Below are 18,423 nucleotides of genomic sequence, written 5' to 3' on the forward strand. Positions count from 1 at the left end.
CCATGCAATGCTTTTTAAAAAATAATGCTTTGGGGGGGGGAATATCCTGGGAAGCCAACACCCCCTCCCTCTGCCCCTAAAGTTAAAAAAGTAGTGAAAACTGGCAATAAAGTAATTTATTTAACAATTACAAAATTCAGAGACAAAACAAGAGAAAAATTGAAGTGCTTGAAGTGGAAAATAGTAAAATGTCATGAAACCTCTGGGGAAATGCTTACAGAATCAAAGGTTTCTATGGACTCCTGGTTGAAAAACTGGATTAGAAGAAGGGATAAGAAAGCAAAATCCACAAATATCTTCGGACAAAATTCCTTCTACACTTGCCATTGCATGCAGATCCTTAAAAATTCTATTTTGCTGCAATTTTCATTACAAATTTTGCCTGCTAGTAGAAAAAAATACACGACTGTCAATCCATTTACTTGATAGTTTCATAAATGGTTCAAAAATGGGTTTCCCCCCACCTGGCTCAGCTTTTTATGAGCCACTTTGAGGTGGAAACAGTGATAATACTTAGCAATTACAGGAAACTACTCTCATTCAAAGCAGTACTACAGACGTTATTAACTGATCAAGCTGCACAGCACCCGAGGGAAGGTTAGCAGATACTGAGCTAAACCAAACTAAACCATCATTTTGGTTGCTGGTCTCAGATCTACCAGGTGGAGCTGACAGGAAGATCTTGCCCTGGAGACCAATCTCTCTTCTTAAACACAGCAGTTTGATTAAAAGAACCTAAGATTAGTTGCCTAACAGGCTGTTTTCCAGGCTTTGTGTATGGTGGGGGACAGGACCCACTGCACAGTGGACATGGTTGCTAAATTACTGGATGGCAGCCATAGGAGGCAATGCCGCACCGATTCCCATGATTTCTTGCAATCCGAATGTATCCTTGATCACCAAAATGGACACCCCAGCTGTTGGAATAAAAAAGAATGTGATGTCAGGATAATAATTAGTATTATCAGGGCTCATTTTGAGGGGGAACTCACCAGAACACAGTTCCGGCAGTTCCCCAAAGAGGTCACACGACAGGTGGCCCCGCCCACCTGACTCTTGGCCATGTTGGGCCCGTTTCGGCCTGGATTGGGGCCGAAATGGCCCGGATAGGGCCTCTGATGGGTGGTGGATCACTCTCCTGCTCAGCAGTGGCCCGATCCTGATCATTTTGGGCCCCTTTTTGGCCATTTTCAGCCCCTTTTTTGCCATTTTGGGCCCAATTTTGGCCCTGAATGGCCAGGATTGGGTCCAAAACAGCCAGGATAGGTGATGTCAGGGGGTGTGGCATATGCAAATCCGTTATGCTAATGACATACTTCTGGTGCTGTCAAGGGGTGTGGCATATGCTAATAAGTTGTGCTAATGAGTTATGCTAATGAGTTCCTCCAGCTCTTTTTCTACGAAATGACCCGAGTATTATTATTTATTGATGCCTGTGTATGTGATGCCCTCAAGTCATAGCTGACTTATGGCAACCCCTGGTGGGGTTTTCATGGCAAGAGACTAACAGAAGTGGTTTGTCATTGCTTGCTTCTGCCACCCTGGTCTTTGTTGGAGGTCTCCCATCCAATTACTAACCAAGACTGACCCTGCTTAGCTTCTGAGATCTGACAAGATCAGGCTCACCTAGGCTATCCAGGTCAGGGTATTATTTATTGATAGCAAATAATTATTTCCTCCACTGGTCTGTAAAACTCCATTCTCTCACCTATTGCCCACAAGTCCATAGCAAATGCAACACACGTCAAGAATTAACATGTATGGCAAAGGAATACAATTGGCATCACCTCATATGAAAATCAAAGCTGAGTGCATGTTGGTTAGAACTGGATTCAGAGATGACCAGTTTTAAGCCCCCAGAGATACTCATCAGTATCTGACGAGTACCTCTGATACTGATATGAATCTGTCACTTTAGCTCTTGGTACAAGCCTGAAGTTATGCCATGATAATTAAAACATATACTCTCTATCAAGTTGGGTAAAGCTATACTGTACAGCCTGAGCCACAAATCAAACAAGTTGGCAACTCAATGGACTCTAACAGCTCATTACAATTTCCCTGTTTTAAATTCTCTAAATGATTTTGCATCATAGAATAAAATAACCTTTGTTTGCTCAGAGTTTCTCACACTGGATGGGAACTGAACTGATGTATATGTTGAATGGATAGCAGCTTATTTCCTAGCATGAGATTCTTACCTGTTCTTCACAAGCCAATAGTCCTTGCCGTCTAGTGTTCCATATCCAGTTACAAGAACTGCGTGATTCACGTCTTGAGAGCAGCTTGGATCATCATATACTCCTAAATTTAAAAAGATCCACAATCACTTTCAAAAGTGCACGGAGCATGTAGGAGCCAGTGCGAAACTGGCTTTTGATCAATGAGACCAGGGCCGTTTCCACTCTCCTGGCACAATTTCTGATGTCATCGCGCCACGAGAGCAGAATCATGGCGCAATGACGTCAGATATCGCGCCAGGAAGACACTCTCATTCCATGAGTTTAGCGCTATGCCAGGACGTGTGGAAACAGCCCAGGATTCGAATCCCAGCTCAGGCCATGCAGATCACAAGATAATCTTGGACCAGTCATTCTCAGTCTAACCATTCCCTCAGGGTTGTTGAGAAGAAAACACAAAAGGAGAAACCCTCTCCGTGAAGGCCCTATCCGTGAAAGCTTTTGCAAGGAAGAGAGTCCAGTAGCACCTTTAAGACTAACCAACTTTATTGTAGCATAAGCTTTCGAGAATCACAGTTCTCTTTGTCAGATGCATGGAGAACTGTGATTCTCGAAAGCTTATGCTACAATAAAGTTGGTTAGTCTTAAAGGTGCTACTGGACTCTTTTTGATTTTGCTACTACAGACTAACACAGCTAACTCCTCTGCAAGGAATAGAGGGGTTTGAATATGAGGAATGAATGGATTGTGTATTATTTATCTCCTATAACTTAGCTAATTTTGACAATTGGCCTCGCAAAACGGTTGTGCTACTCTAATTCTACCCAACAGCTGACCTTAAAAGTTGTTAGCAGTCAACAAAAATCTTTGCCCACCAAATGTTTTTTTAATCTCATATGCAAACGGACAGATGCATCTAAGGGGCTTAAGAAAAATGATGTCCATCATGCTTCTGTCATTTCACAGAATGTGCGAAAGAGAAATGTTGAAGAGGGCATTTTTATAAAGAGATTAGAAACTACAGTTTAATATAACCACTCATGATTTCACCGTTTCTGGGTTGTGCCTGTTTTAGGTACTTACTGCTTGTAAGCTGCTTGGAGCTCACCTTTGAGAAAGGGTGGGATATACATTAAAAATACACATTTTAGTAAGTTACTGAATGCTTAAAGCTTAAAGGAAGGCAACTTTGCCTCTAGAACGGTTATCACTGACTTGCAGGAGACCATAATTTTTCAGAAGTACGTTTGCCAACAACCTGGAGAAAAATGTCCTTTCCCTCTAACAGAGGCTTAATGGGATGTTATTGAGCAGGCGGTATTATTAACCTCCCTGCTGGGAAAAACTTGAACTATAACGGCCCATTTCTATACATTAAGTAAGATTTTTATCCTCCAGATTGTTGGCAACCTGTGCAGAAAACTCTAGGTTACAGGATAACTGAATTTCTAAACGCTTTACTCTGTACAAAACGGGAGACATCACTGGGGTGCCACAGCGGTCTTTGCTCTTTTCTTGGTGTAAATGTTGGAAAGCACGCGAGAACTCACCTGACCTATACAGAAAGAATGTTTGCCGAGTTGCATCGACAGCAACGGATATAGGACCCACAGCGGCTACAGCAGCCTTCAGGGCAGCTTCATCAGCAGACGGAAGCTGAACGTATCTAGAGCAGGTGGCAGCTCGTGCACTTGGGTTATAACGGCATGGTCCCGCCTGGAGAAGGAAGCAAAGATCAGACAAACCAGGGACATCTGACAGCAATGCTGATTCTGTGGACCCGGGCAGATCATGAGAGAGAGGGCAGGAAGGGTTCCATCAGTGCTTATTTTTCGTGGCCCCTTCTTACATGCCCAGGGTAGTGTCGATTGCCACTTTGGGGGCAGGAAGCAATTTTCCCCAGGCCAGTTTGGCCAGGGATCCTGGAGGTGTTTTGCCATCTTCTGGGCATGGAGCAGGGGTCACTGTGTGTGTGTGGGGGGGGAGGGAGGTGTAGGAGGTAGTTGTGAATTTCCTGCATTGTACAGGGCGGTGGACTAGATGACCCTGGAGATCCCTTCCAATCCTATGATTCTATGGTTCAGCTCTCTCTGGAACATTAGAATTCTTCCTCCTACTTAATTTTTTAGTAATGAGTTTTACTTTCTTTCACGCTATTCCTTGTGCTGTACAGATTTTTGAGATACTAAAACCTTAGGACCTGAAATGAACTAAAAAATTCCTGAAGAGGTTGTGATTCAGTGGTACAGCATCCGATCTGCTATGCCAAAGGCCCTAGTTTGAACCCTCACATTTCACTTGCAAATAACTCTGTACTATTTTTGCCCTCCCCTTAATAAAACACAAAAGAACTTCACATTTGTTAATTCCAGACCAGTTTCAATGTTTCATTTCTAATATAAATATATATCATTACAGAGCAATAGGCTGTATTTGATGGACATTTTGCCTATTATGCGGAGGCATGCACAAATTTGCCATTGAGCCTTTTACCCTTACCATTTTCCTTCTCCTCCCACCTGGCCTTAAGTGAGTTGCAACCTACTTTTAGGTCCTAACCCACAAATGGAGAATCACTGAGGGTGGAAATACACTTTACTAAGTACCTAGGGATGCTCAAGTGAACCTCATTTCATGTGTCCCCCCTCCAACCTTCCATGCACTCGCTTACACAGTCATATTTTAATTTGCTCCACGTGAATACATTCATGCATTCGATATCTGTTCCTCCTTAACTGCTAAAAGTATCCCAGTTTCCCCCACACCCATTCATTGAAAACAAATCTTAATACTTTCTCGCACTGTAAAGAAATGCAAATTGGCAAGTCAAAGGAGCCTACAGTACTTGTTCTCACAGTGAAAACAGAGCTGAATTGGCGCTCTGCCCTCCGGACTTACTTGCAGATGCAATCACACAAAGGGAGCTCTTGTGAAAGCAGCATTCACACGCGCCAAGCAAGAACAGCCTGCACGTAAATTGAGGACTACACATAAATCTTCCATTTGAGCATCTCCAAGTAATTCGCAACATGTATTGAGTGAAAGAATTTGAGAAGCAGATATCTGGGATCCTAAGTTGCTGCTGCCGGCTAACAGTTAACTTAGTATATGGCATATTCAGAGGAAGTGTACCATTCTTCCCCATACAGTAAGCATGTGGGAAATTCCTCTTTCATTGCCTTAATTTTATGATCTGGTGAATGATTAAGGTATATAAAAATAATTATCTTTAAAAAGTTGCTCTGCAGTCTTATGTAAAGTTGGCCCATTACATTCGATGGGCTTAGGCTGGAGTAATGGTACACAGGATTGCGCTATCAGGCAATTAATCCTATGAGTTTAAATCTGCATAAAAATCTTGTTACTTTAGAAAAATTGTTTTCAGATTATGGTACACATATACCACTGTGGTCTGTGGACACCTTCTTAAACCAGAACTACATCTTACATGTAGTTGTGTAATTTTTCTCTCGAGGTTTTTTCTTCCATAGAGTGCAGTCACAGCCAGGCTGTTCTTTAATGGGACAAATCCAGCTTTTAAAAAAACAGTCTAATTTTCTCTGGAAGGGACCAAAATAATTCTTTTGGAGGGGGTTGACAATTTACAGCAGGCAAGGGGAAAAGTTAAATACCCAATGTCAAATCCTGCCTTTAAATTTTATCCCAGCAATTGCCATCTGTAAAAGAAAAATACCTCGGAGAAGATGGATCACAGAACTAAACAAAATCGTTGAAATGCCTCTTCGTGCCACCTGCTGTCCATAGCTTTTGCAAATTCATGCATTAAAATAATAAATTTGATTTTCTAAAACGTAAACAATCAGGGGTATTTCTTTGGTAGATCAAAATGCCTTTAACTGGTGAAGTCGTATTAAATAATACAAACCTTGGCGGTGTACGGGTAGGATGATTCTGAATTAATACCTTTATTATCAATGATATATTGGAAAGCATAGGTCATGAAGCCTCCATTACAGCCGTGGTTTCCATACATACTGGAGCAGTCCACCAGGTTTTGTGGACTGAGAGATACCAGTTCTCCTGTTTTGATTTTTAACTGGCCTTCCAGAGCCCCAGCAGCACTAAAAGCCCAGCAGGACCCGCAAGCTCCCTAAAAGAGAGAAAATATCAAAAAAAGCAAGACAGAAATAATATCCTTGGGATAATATATAGGCCTTTTTTGCACGGGTGTTTTTTTGCCACATTTGGCTCCCTACCTCTTCGAGTGTTCTTCCGAATTCCGGATCAGATTTCAATGCGGCGTTTCAAGGGCTCTCTTTCGAGTTTTCTGCGTACACTTTTTCTGCACAGAGAGAAAACTCGGAAGAGAGCCCTTGAAACGCCGCATTGAAATCTGAAGGGGGAGTTAATTGTCCGGAATTTGGAAGAAAACTCAAAGAGGTAGGGAGCCAAACGTGGCAAAAAAATCACCCATGCAAAAAGAAAAAGCCATAGACAAAAAGACTCTCTCACCTGGTTTTTCACTTCTGTGACACATCCTTTCTCCCTCCAGTCTATCGAATCAGGGATTCTGACCTTTGATTGTAGCTTGAAATATGTAGAGTTTTGGTTCCATGAGTCAGGAATTTTCAGTCCAGTTAGTAGCGCAGCTACTTCCTCGCCGGTCTATATAAGGGGGCATAGATTTTTAAAGTTATTGTTAATTTTTAATCTTGGTTTTCACCCAGCCAGTTCAGTTCAGTGCAGTGGTTCCCTCTCTCTTTTGTCCCTACAACAACCTTGGCCGATTCCAGATGACTAACCTTAAGGCGCTTCATGCCGTCCTCTTCCGGATTGTGACGGGGAAAATGCGAAACATCGTGTTTCCTCGCACGAGTTTTGCGCGACGACGCGCAAAACTCGCGCGAGGAAACACGATGTTTCGCATTTTCCCTGTCGCGATCCGGAAGAGGACGGCATGAAGTGCCTTAAGGTTAGTCATCTGGAATCGGCCCTTGTAAAGTAAGTTAAGCTGAGAGTCTCTTAAACTTAGCAACTGAGTGGGTATTTAAACCTAAGCTACACCACTAGCTAATTTACCACACCTTATTTGACAAACAGGCTGCAAAGAATGGTCCAGAATTACGGCAAAACAAATTAGAAGTCCTGTGGTACCTTAAAAGACCGACGGCATTTATTCCCACAAGAACTTTTGTGAATCAGAGTTTACTTCCTTAAATGCAGTGAAAAAAAGAAAATCATTTTTATGCAGAAAATTACAAGGAGGGTGAGAAGAGAGGAGCTGAGCAAAGAGACGCCTGGTGTCATAAATGAGGTGGGGTTCTTTGTGTCAGAGAGGTGAATAGTTTAGCAATTCGCATAGTTATACATAAAGGATAATGGGAAAGGTCAGAAGTTCTGTCTTTCACATGGTGAACATAAAAGTGCAATAAAGTAACAACAAACTAATTAAAGAAGAAATGATCTGAAAGTAAAGCATTATGGTATGTTACACACCTATGGAAGAAATTAGAGGTCACAACCATACTCGCAAATTCCTAACGAAACTACTTTTATACAAATCTTCCTTTTTGAAAGTATGTTATAACACCCAAGGTTCACTTAACAGTCTGGTCACAGTTACTGGGGTGGGGGGTACGTCCCTAGTCTCCTTGCCCTCCACTTTATCAACCTTTTTGTATACAACCTCCCTCAGAAATTTGTATCTACCAATCTTCATACCCCAAGTTGGCCAGTCACCCAGTTTCTGTTTTTCTATATGCTAATGATCCTATGTGGCTCTCGCCCTCAGCAGCTGGTATATGTCGCACTTTTAAAACATTTACTGAATATTACAGATCTGAATCTTTAATTTATATATTTATTTATTGATAGTCCGCCTTTCTCACTGGGACTCAAGGCGGATCACACGGTATGAGATTAGTACAATCAGTATCAAGTACATTTCAATACAAGTTTAAAGACATAGTATTAGCAAGAATCCAATACAGAGCAGGAAAAATACTGAAGCAGAACATAATCAATTCTAGGACTGACATTAGACAACATGGAGCACAGGTGGTACATAGGAATACATATTTAAAACAGCAGATAATATGTAAGGCAATATAGTGAAGAAGTCTCTGGTTCCTAACTCATTAGCGAAGCACCTGAGACCCCATCCCTACAATACAGCCCTCTCATTTGAGTAAAAAGCCTTTTTGAATAGTTTGGTTTTGCATCGTTTACGAAAAGCCAGGAGAGTGGGGGCTCCTCTGACTTCCTCAGGCAGGCTGTTCCACAGGGTAGGAGCCGCCACAGAGAAAGCCCTTGTACGGGCTGCTGCTGACTTCACCTGTGTGCAGCCTGGCACCTGCAGGAGACCCTGTTCAGATGAGAGAAGCTACCATGAAGGACCATAGGGAGGGAGGCAGTCCCGTCAAAGATTTTTTCCTAAGGCCATGACGTGGTTGCTGGATGCTCACCCACTTCAACAAGTTGGCTTGTTCAATTATCTGGGCTTCCCCTCTTCCCTGGAGCCCACATTACAAGCGAGTCGCGGCTAGCTCTAGAACAAATTGTACAGCTATTCAGAATTTCTTTTTTCCCCATTGATGAGTGTCATATATATTCCCTCTGCCTTGCAAGCGTTTAAAGCAATAGCAAATGCTATTGGTCAGCTATTCTATGGAGCCCCAATTTGGATTCAAGCTCTCAATCCTTCTGTCTTTTTATCACGTGCATCCAGTCTACCTTTTTGCATGGCCTCTTTTGGAGCACCTAGATGCGTAGCCTCGTCAGTCTTGTAATTAGAGGCAGGCTGTGGAATCTATCATACATTTTTTGTTTTCCTGTAAGTTGTACACTGAACAAAGAGTAAAATCAAAAAGAGTCCAGTAGCACCTTTAAGACGAACCAACTTTATTGAGGCATAAGCTTTCGAGAATCACAGTTCTCTTCGTCAGATGCATGGAGGGCAAGAAGAAACTGGTCAGATATAGAGGAGGGGGGGGCGGAGTAGATGCAAACAGCTACTTCTGATATGGAGATCAGTTTGCTTCTGTTAAGGAAATCAGTTACTTCTGATAATTAGACAACCATTCATAGTCCCTATTCAGTCCCAGCCTAATAGGGACTATGAATGGTTGTCTCATTATCAGAAGTAACTGATTTCCTTAACAGAAGCAAACTGATCTCCATATCAGAAGCAGCTGTTTGCATCTACTCTGCCCCCCCCCTCCTCTATATCTGACCAGTTTCTTCTTGCCCTCCATGCATCTGACAAAGAGAACTGTGGTTGTTGTGGGTTTTCCGGGCTGTATTGCCATGGTCTTGGCATTGTAGTTCCTGACGTTTCGCCAGCATCTGTGGCTGGCATCTTCAGAGGTGTAGCACCAAAAGACTTGATTTGTGTTTTCATGCATATGTTTGTATTGGCCCCAGCTTAAGGAAGTCCAACAAGCCGCTGTGTTTTATGAACTATTTTACGGTGAATAAAAGAAAGGCATGACACAACACATCGAGAACATTAAACATTTTAGAAACATTAACATTTCTAAAGAGTGGCTCTTGTTGGGTTTAGAAATTATAACGAGGGAGGAGATCTAAATCTCTATTTAAGCTAGGTGACAGAAAGCATTTAAGTTCTTGACAGATTCTAATTCAGTACTTTCATGTTGTATTTTCCATTTTTGAGACACTACAAGTGTTTTTCAGATCTGCAACAATATCTCCAGTAAGATTAAAATGTTCTCCCACTGGACACTGAGTGCTGCAATTTCTTATGTCAGATTTGTGTTCATTGATTCTTTCAGGTAGGGGCTGACCCATTTGTCCAAAGTAGATAACAGAAGGGCGCAATTGGCACATAAGGGCATTTATTTTTATTATTTGTATTTTTAATCTGTTAGCTGCCTTGGTGGCCCTGATGAGGGCAGAAAGATGAGGTATAAATTTTGTCAGTAAATAAAATATATTAAATTGGACAATATGCAAATAGACTAACACAGCTACCCCTCCAGAATTATAGCAAATTTCCCATGATGATTGGGGAATTACTTTAAAAAACCGGTTATGTGTACCACGCTTATCTTACAAGATCTCATACAGATCATTCTTTTTCAAATCAAGTACACATCTCTGCTTCCCCTTTAAATCTACCCTGCTCCTTTCTGGAATAATATTTGCCGTTTTGCTAAATATTAGGTGGGTACTCGGGGGGAGGGGGGGAGGAAAGGTGGGAGAAAAACCCAAACAATATGCAAAATTGGTTTGTATTGGATGCATGCAAACCATGTTGAATATAGTGAGGTGAGACAATCTCCGTAATGACTAAGTAAATAAAATTTACACTGAAATATATAAAAATGGATCAAATTTTAATAATAACATTGACATAATAAGGAAAATAACCACTAGTCCTACTGCTATTCTGCATACACGAATGCTATCAGAAGAGTTCATGCATTGCTATGACAGCACAGTTCCATAGCAGTTCTCAGGTCCCCTTTTGCACAAGATTCCTGTTCAATGGGAAAACATCTTTCCCTTTCATCAAGTGCAAAATGTAAAACAGGCCTTACAACAAGAAGAAGACATTTTCTGCATGAAGAGTCGTATTGGGCGCCTCATCCATGAAATTTATTTATTTTATTTTATTTTTTCAATTTATATACCGCCCATCCCCGGGGCTCTGGGCGGTGAACAGTTAAAATCGATAAAAACAAGAACTAAAATCAATATACAACAATAAAACAAATTAACAAAGTGCAGTGGTGGGGAGAACCCTCCCCCACCCCAAAGGTGGGAGGCCGATATGGCACCGCCCCCTTCAATCACCGAAATACGTTTTTACTGACCATGTCTCCCAGGTGATTCATGCCAAGTTCATAGGACTGCAGCCCCAGCGAATGCTCAAGATTATGCAACGTGATTAATTTCAAGTTCTTTTCCCAAGTCATACGACGATTCTCTTCCTCTTTCTAAAAATCAAAAGCAGAAGCCTACATTTATTAAACATCCTTTTACAAACAGAAATGCACTGATGTCAATTTTCTATTTATTGAACTGAATTTATATTCTGCTCTCCCAACAAGCGAGCTCAGAGTGGATCACAATACAAAAGTATATAATAATAAAACTTGGCAGCATAAAATATAAAATCAACAAAGAATAATACAATACTATAAAACAACCGTGCATGTGTTGCACCACCCGTTCAGCCTAAAGAAGCATGTGGGGCAGGATGGCCGGTTGTAAATGCACCACTACAGTCAGGCCTGCTGGAGCCAGTTATACATAAGGATCCCAGGTCCCCTGGTGGAGGTGGAGGATCCCCCGCTCCCACCCTCCGCCCCACCACTTACCTGGCCGGCCAGGGGGAAAGAGGCAGGAACAGGCCTCCCGGGCGAGCTCCTGGGATGGCACGACAACATCACTTCCCAGGAGTGACATCACTGTGCCGCCCCGAGAGCACTCCCACGCCTGTGAAATGATGTCACTTCCCGGAAGTGACATCATCACACTGTCTCAAGAGAGCTCCTGCACCTGTGAGATGATGTTACTTCCTGGGAGTACTGTCGTCATGCAGGTGCGGGGGCATGCGTGCATATGCACAAGAAGGATTCCAAAGGTTGGCACAAAAATGAATACCGGGTCCCCACTTCCCGCTGGGCAAGGAAACCTGGCAACCCTATATACAAACTAGAAGAAAATATTTATTAAGGGAACCATTTATGCTTCCATTTTTATCCTTTTCCCTCACAACCAAATGGATGAGACCATCATGCCTCATGTTGGCCTACATGATATGTGAACTTTTTCAAGCTCTGATTGTCCTTTGGTCTAGTTTTCCAGTGAGATAAATAACTGTATCAGTTCCCGTCTCCATTGTCTAGCCCTTGACTCTGCAAACTGGCTCCTGGCTGTCAAAGGCTACTTTGACCTTGTTGAAAAACCTTGACTGGTACTCCTAGGATTTATCGATGGCGCTTCCCCACCATGTTTTTATCCCTCTTGAATTTGCCAGTGCTCACCTCACAGCTTCTACACATCTGTTTTGTTTTGTTTTACCCTGTCTTACTTGGTCCCACAGCCTAATTTGAAATGGACTGAGTTTTGTCAAGCATCTTCCACATTCTCAGCCCCGAAGAGGGCAACACTCCTAAACTGCCTTTTGATACCCGAGATGACTCTTGGCCACACTGATCACTTGCTCCAAGAAATGATAGAAGGGGAGTGGACCTCCGGGGTACGATTCTGCCTTCAGATTTTGGACCTGAATGCATTTTTTTTAAAACCAGAGAGTTTTTCACTCTCATTCAATGGCCTGTCGTTGAAATTTCTACATTTTGAAGTTCGATGGTAGGGTTGCCAACTCCAGGTGGTAGCTGGAGGTCTCCTGGAATCGCAACTGTTCTCCAGATGACAGATGGAGAAAAGGCTCCTTTGCAAGGTGGACGCTGTACATCTTGCTGAGGTTCCTCCCCTCTTAAGCCCAACCCCCCCCCCAGGCTCCACCCTCAAAATCTCTAGAAATTTCATAACCCATAACCGTAGCCTTTGGCTAGGGAGCGGGCAACCCTATCCCGAGGCTACGGCCTGTATTCATACCTCATTTGGGTATTCCTTGCCATGTTTTTTCTTCCAAAGCTCCCAGTGCCTGTCCAGCACAGCGTCCTTCTGCCAGCTTGCAGATACAGATGCAACACAGGCCAGGAGAACCCAAGGCCACAATTCCATTCTGCAGAGAGGGGCTTCCTTTAGAGGAGAGAGATCAGAGGTAGCTATAGGCATTTTAGTATATTACACTTGAGATGCGAGAATCGGTTTCGCATTTATAGGCAGCCTTAGCAAAGACAAAACTATTGCAGAGCTTAGAATACATGAAGCCCTGAGAGTGCAAGACCACTCCAGGTTCTTATCTGTTTTACCATCAAGTTCAACCCTGTCTTTAAGTTTTGACACTGACATCCGATCAAGATGAGTGGAACAACCCGGCTCTAGACTAGAGAGGTCGTCAGGCCATTATTTTCTCTTCAAATAACTTCCCAAGTGCCATCTTCGCTGCGAGTCTCTCTACACGAGATGCCTCGGTGCGTATTCGTCAAGTATAGGCAATGTTAGCCGGGAAGTGTAGTTTAAAAAGACAGAGCTGGCGACCGGCAGACATATCTTCATGCCTTGAGTCACTCATCACCCCGGCCACATCAAGCAATCCATTGTACAGAGCCAAACCCTATGCTATAGTCGCATCTGCTCCAGCCCCTCAGACAGACATAGGCACTTGAAGGATCTGCAGCAGGCATTTTTGCAACTACAGTGTCCCCCTGACATGCTGTGAAAGATGATTGGAAAGGCCAGAATGACACCAGAATGGCAGCTCGCTACAAGGCAAGCCCAAAGAAAATAACAACAGAACACCATTGGTAGTCACCTACACCCCGCAACTCAAGCCAGTCCAAGGCACTGGGGGACCGACCTCTTCTTGCTTCCAGACAGCCTGCTAACCTGAAACAACTACTCACCCACAATGATAAACTACTTAACACTAACATGGACTCTGGTACCGAGGCCTGCAACAAACCAAGATGCCAACTTTGCTCTCATATTGATCCAAGCAATATCATCAATGGACGCAACAACATCAGCCGTACCATCTCGGGGTCATACTCCTGCTCATCCTCCAATGTGATCTACGCCATCATGTGCCAGCAACGCCCCTCCACTCTCTACATTGGACAAACTGGCCAGCCCCTTCGACGAAGAATTAAGGGACATAGGTCTGACATCAGCAACCAAAACATTCAAAAACCAGTGGGGGAGCATTCAGTTGCTGACCTAAAAGTAGCAGTTCTCCTGCAGAAGAATTGGAAAGGGAGATTAGAAAGAGAGACTGCTGAATAACAAAGCTTAAGACAATGCATCCACCTGGACTGAATCTAGACAAAGGCTTCTTGTCTCATTATCAATGCTGATTTCTCCACACTCACTACCCCTCTGCATACCCCACCCTATTCAATCACACCTGCCATTGTCATTCACTGGCTATTATCATTCGGCTTCTGTAATCACTCCACTCTTCAAGATATAAGGACAGATGGACTCACGTTCTAGCTGTATTTGAAGAAGTGAGCTGTGGCTCATGAAAACTCATATCCTACCACAAATTTTGTTAGTCTTATAGGTGCTACTGCTCTCCAGTCTAAAACTGTGTGGGATGGCACCAGAGGGCAACAAGGAATGGAACTGGGATGGAGCTGCCTTCCGGAGCCAGCTTGGACCTGGAGAGGTTATAATGGGCTGAAGTTTTCCTTCTGGCATTTCACAGCCCCTTGACACAGCTCCAGTGTATAGCAAAGCCTTTGCCCTGCCGCCGGCTCTGTCTTTTTAAACTGCCCTTCCCTGCTACCGTTGCATCTTCCCACACATGTTCTTTACATGTCAGATGTCTCATGTAGACAGATTCTGATTCTGCTGGTGAACTTACAAGAATCCAGTGGACTCCAGCCACTTCTGATGTTTAATGTAGGCTGAAAGATCATGCATTAATATGACATTGTTGGCCTTATAGTGCCTTGCTTGAGAGGGCCGCAGAGGATAATTTATTATAAACAGGAGAAACCGAATCATAGAATCATAGAGTTGGAAGGGGCCATACAGACCTTCTAGTCCATCCCCCTGCCCAATGCAAGATGAGCCTAAAGCATCCCTGACAAATATTCATCCAGCCTCTTCTTGAAAACTGCCAGTGAGGGGGAGCTCACCACCTCCCTAGGCAGCTGATTCCACTTTTGAACTACTCTGACTGTGAAAAAGTTTTTCCTATTATCCAGCCGGTACCTTTGTGCATGTAATTTAAGCCCATTGCTTCGCGTCCTACCCTCTGCTGCCAACTGGAACAGCTCCTTGCCCTCCTCCAAATGACAGCCTTTCAAATATTTAAAGAGAGCAATCATGTCCCCCCTCAGCCTCCTCTTCTCCAAACGAAACATTCCCAAGGCCCTCAGCCTTTCCTCGTAGGGCTCAGTCTCCAGACCCCTGATCATCCTCGTCGCTCTCCTCTGCACCCTCTCGATTTTGTCCGCATCCTTTTTGAAGTGAGGCCTCTGAGAGATGGTTCCTTTCTTGAAACCACCATCAGAGGCCATGGCTGAATTGAACCCAGATCCAAACTTATCATCTAGGCAGTTGTCCTGAAGTTATTTCACAAGCTGAGTTGGAGCATTCATCTTTTTTGAAATAAGGAAATGCTTTTAGAATATTGCTTACTTGGCTACAGAGGGCGGAGTAAGGAGAGATTCGGCTTTTGCTGACTTCTTCTGAGGCCAAGGGTTAGTTACACATGTAGGAACTTTTCTTCCATGACGGAAGCAAGTTTTAAATGTTCAGAAGTAAGGATTTTCTCAGTGAGCAGCAATAAGAGTCTGTGAAAGCTTATGTTGTGATAAGCTATTTAATTACCAGTACATTGTAACAGTCAACGTTCCCAGCTTTGAGAGAAACCTTAAGCAGGTCTACTCAGACTCCTGGTCAAATCTATTAAATGGAGCTTACTCCCAGGAAAGTGCTCTTAGAATTGCATTGTTGTTCTTCGGGACTTGTCCTGAATAGTCAGTCCTGCAGCCTCTAGGGTCCCTTCCCTTCTATAAAAAACCTGTTCCGATGAACATTGTAGCTTATATGAAAAAGTGTCTAATGCCTGAAGTAACATTTTTTAAAATTTAAGGAAAGTTCATTCATCAAGTGGTATTGCAAGGGGCAGTGTGGAAGACAGGGTTTAAGACTGATTTTCTTCTTATCAGTGAATGCTAAAGTTACCTGAATCTCTGACATGCTTTATCGGGACTCCATTCCAATGCACATTTTCTTTTCTTTGCTAATCATATGACAGAGTCTCTCTACTCAAGACATCTCAAGTGACTTACTTTCTGTGTAGTCTTATATTCAAGTGTACTCTGTCTCCCTAGCAGTGCATGTGTATCCACAATGGGAGAACAAGTATAAGATCTTGCAATTGATCCTACTCATGTACGATGTCTTGTGCAGAGGGACTTCCAGGGAATATCTGTTTTAGAGGGTTACTGAAGCCATATTCCACATGGAGAGAGTCTCTGAGCAGAGTGGTAGCATCCAATCCACTTGTTCCTTTTCTTCCCTTTAGAAAGATTTTGGGAGCACATTCTAAAATTTTGGCTACGAATGCATGCACATACGCTAGAACTCTGCAGATTTCAGCATCTGTTGGGAATCCCTGAAGGGTCAGGCACTAAGTATGGGACAGATGCTAGTACAGGTAATTCCAGATCAGTGTATGATCAGGGTGTCATTTGGGGAGACAGGTGAGGGAAGATCCCTGGGGTGAGCAGAGGTACGTATTACAAATCCATAAACATGTCCCAGTTATTTATTTGCAAAACTTTGCAAGTATGCAAGATATTTTGTAAAAAGAAAGAGAGGCTATGCCGTAGGAGGAACAGAAAGGCAAGGCGCTCTTAACGTAGCATGAATGTGAGAAACAGGTATTTAAAAAGATATGAATCATGCATGTAAAGAGTAAGGCGGGATAGGTTAAATTTAAAGTTGGTACTAGTAGCGATTCAAGCCCTGGTTTGTTGCTACGTGACCTGTGAAAAAAGAGAGGTGTGCAATCGTTGCCCAAGCAAAATATAAATTTAGATTTAAAAGTAACATTGTTCCCCAACATGTCTCCAAAGAAGTTACTTCCTCATGGCTGGTGCCTTGAAAAGAGAAAAACACAGCAAAAAGATTATCTTACTTGGATGTCTTTTGGAAGATCAAGGCTGCAGATGCTTCTAGGCAGCTCTTCTGCTCCAACAGCACGAACAGCAAGGAATTTTTTCCTGCTCGTGGCCCAGCTGTCTGTCTGTGCTCAACTGAACGCTTCAGCACTGCTCCTTCCTTAGCTAGCAGTCAGGATGCTTTCAATTTCTCACTCTCATCACACGAACCTCGCTTGAACAAGGAAGTCGGCTGTGATTTTCACTTTCAGTGTGCTTGTAGCCAATGAAGTGTTAGAGATAGCTATAAATTGATTTCCTTTCTTTTAGAATATTACGGGTGGCATAACGTGCCACTAGAAGGCTTTGCTTGTGTTTGCACAGCAAGGGGGGGGTGGAAGAGTCTATACTTTGTACAGTTTCCTTTCCTTTCAAAACCGGCCTGTAATGTCTTTTCTGTCTCTCCCCACACGTTGCTTTAGCCTAGAGAAATGCTTTATCTCGCTCCGGATGCCCGTCTACACAATACATTTACACTGGTTCGAAACAGGTTTAACAACGTAACAACTCCTCTGCTAAACATACAGCATTTGTGCAGCTCAAGAATTCATGTCACACAAATGCATGATTTATTTATTTATTTATTTTCTTCAATTTATGGTCCGCCCTCCCCACACAGGTGGGCTCAGGGCGGATCACAACAGACTTTAAATACACCAAACAACTAATCAACAACCATTAAAAACATAAATAATACATATCATTCCATTTAAAAACATACACTACAGATATATAAATATTAGCGTGAATGTACGGCTGCCAGTTTCCACATGGATATTTTGCTCTACTTTGACTTCCCTACTGCAGCCCTAATTTAAGTAGCATCCGGATGATACTGTCATCTATTTTTATTATTTTATTAAATTTATATTTTGCTCTCCCTATGGAATCTCTCTCTCTCTCTCTCTCTCTGGAAAGATTTTAGTCAAAGTGCCTTTGGATACCAAGTATGCATCTTTGCATGCCCTGCCCACATTAATGCCATTTTTCTTACCTCAGCCCCTGTGGCTGCCATTCCCCACTCCCATGGACAGCTTGTTGGGGAGGGGGGTATTGGTAATTAACAGATCGCTATCGCACAAGCATGTTATAATAATCTATGGGTTTCCCAGCTTTCGTTTATTAAAAGGAATAGTCTCTAGCCCTTTTTCTTGCACAGTTAAAAATGGAAATGTGCTCCTTTGCACCTCTCACAAGGAAAAGGGCTAGAGGCTTACTTTTTAAAAAAGTGATCTGTCAATTACCGATTTTTAAAAGTTTGAAAAAGCCTTCCACTGGGAGGGGGTTTAAATAGGGTTGCCTCCAGGTGGTAGCTGGAGATTTCCTGGGATTACAGCTAATTTCCAGGCCACAGAGATCATTTCCTTGGAGAAAGTGGCTGCTTCGGATGGCAGACTTTATGGCATTATACCTCGCTGAGGTCCCTTCCCTCCCCCATCTCCACCCCACCCCAAAATCTCCAGGAATTTCCCAACCTGGAGCTGGCAACCCTATGGGGGGAGGGG

General features: G+C 43.0%; 1 protein-coding gene across 1 annotated transcript; it reads right to left on the reverse strand.

Moving 5' to 3' along the window:
• Positions 1 to 101: 101 nt before the first annotated feature.
• CTSS (cathepsin S) lies at positions 102 to 17,057 on the reverse strand. The gene is made up of 8 exons (XM_054998041.1): positions 16,897 to 17,057; positions 12,732 to 12,878; positions 10,979 to 11,101; positions 6,654 to 6,806; positions 6,067 to 6,291; positions 3,731 to 3,896; positions 2,202 to 2,304; positions 102 to 917 (listed from the first exon to the last, which is right to left on the reverse strand). Exons 2-8 carry the CDS (start codon positions 12,858 to 12,860, stop codon positions 818 to 820), a joined length of 999 nt encoding a protein of 332 aa, XP_054854016.1. The 5' UTR covers positions 12,861 to 12,878; positions 16,897 to 17,057; the 3' UTR covers positions 102 to 817.
• Between the last annotated feature and the right edge of the window lie 1,366 nt (positions 17,058 to 18,423).

This window comes from Eublepharis macularius, chromosome 1 (assembly GCF_028583425.1).
Source record: "Eublepharis macularius isolate TG4126 chromosome 1, MPM_Emac_v1.0, whole genome shotgun sequence".
NCBI lineage: Eukaryota > Metazoa > Chordata > Lepidosauria > Squamata > Eublepharidae > Eublepharis > Eublepharis macularius.

Coding starts and splice junctions, on each gene's coding strand:
- CTSS (XM_054998041.1), bottom strand. CDS start 12,860: ATGGAATTGTGGCCTTGGGTTCTCCTGGCCTGTGTTGCATCTGTATCT. Junction 11,102..12,731: donor GCAAGGAATACCCAAATGAG/GTATGAATACAG, acceptor TTTGATTTTTAG/AAAGAGGAAGAGAATCGTCG. Junction 2,305..3,730: donor ATTCTTTCTGTATAGGTCAG/GTGAGTTCTCGC, acceptor TTTTAAATTTAG/GAGTATATGATGATCCAAGC.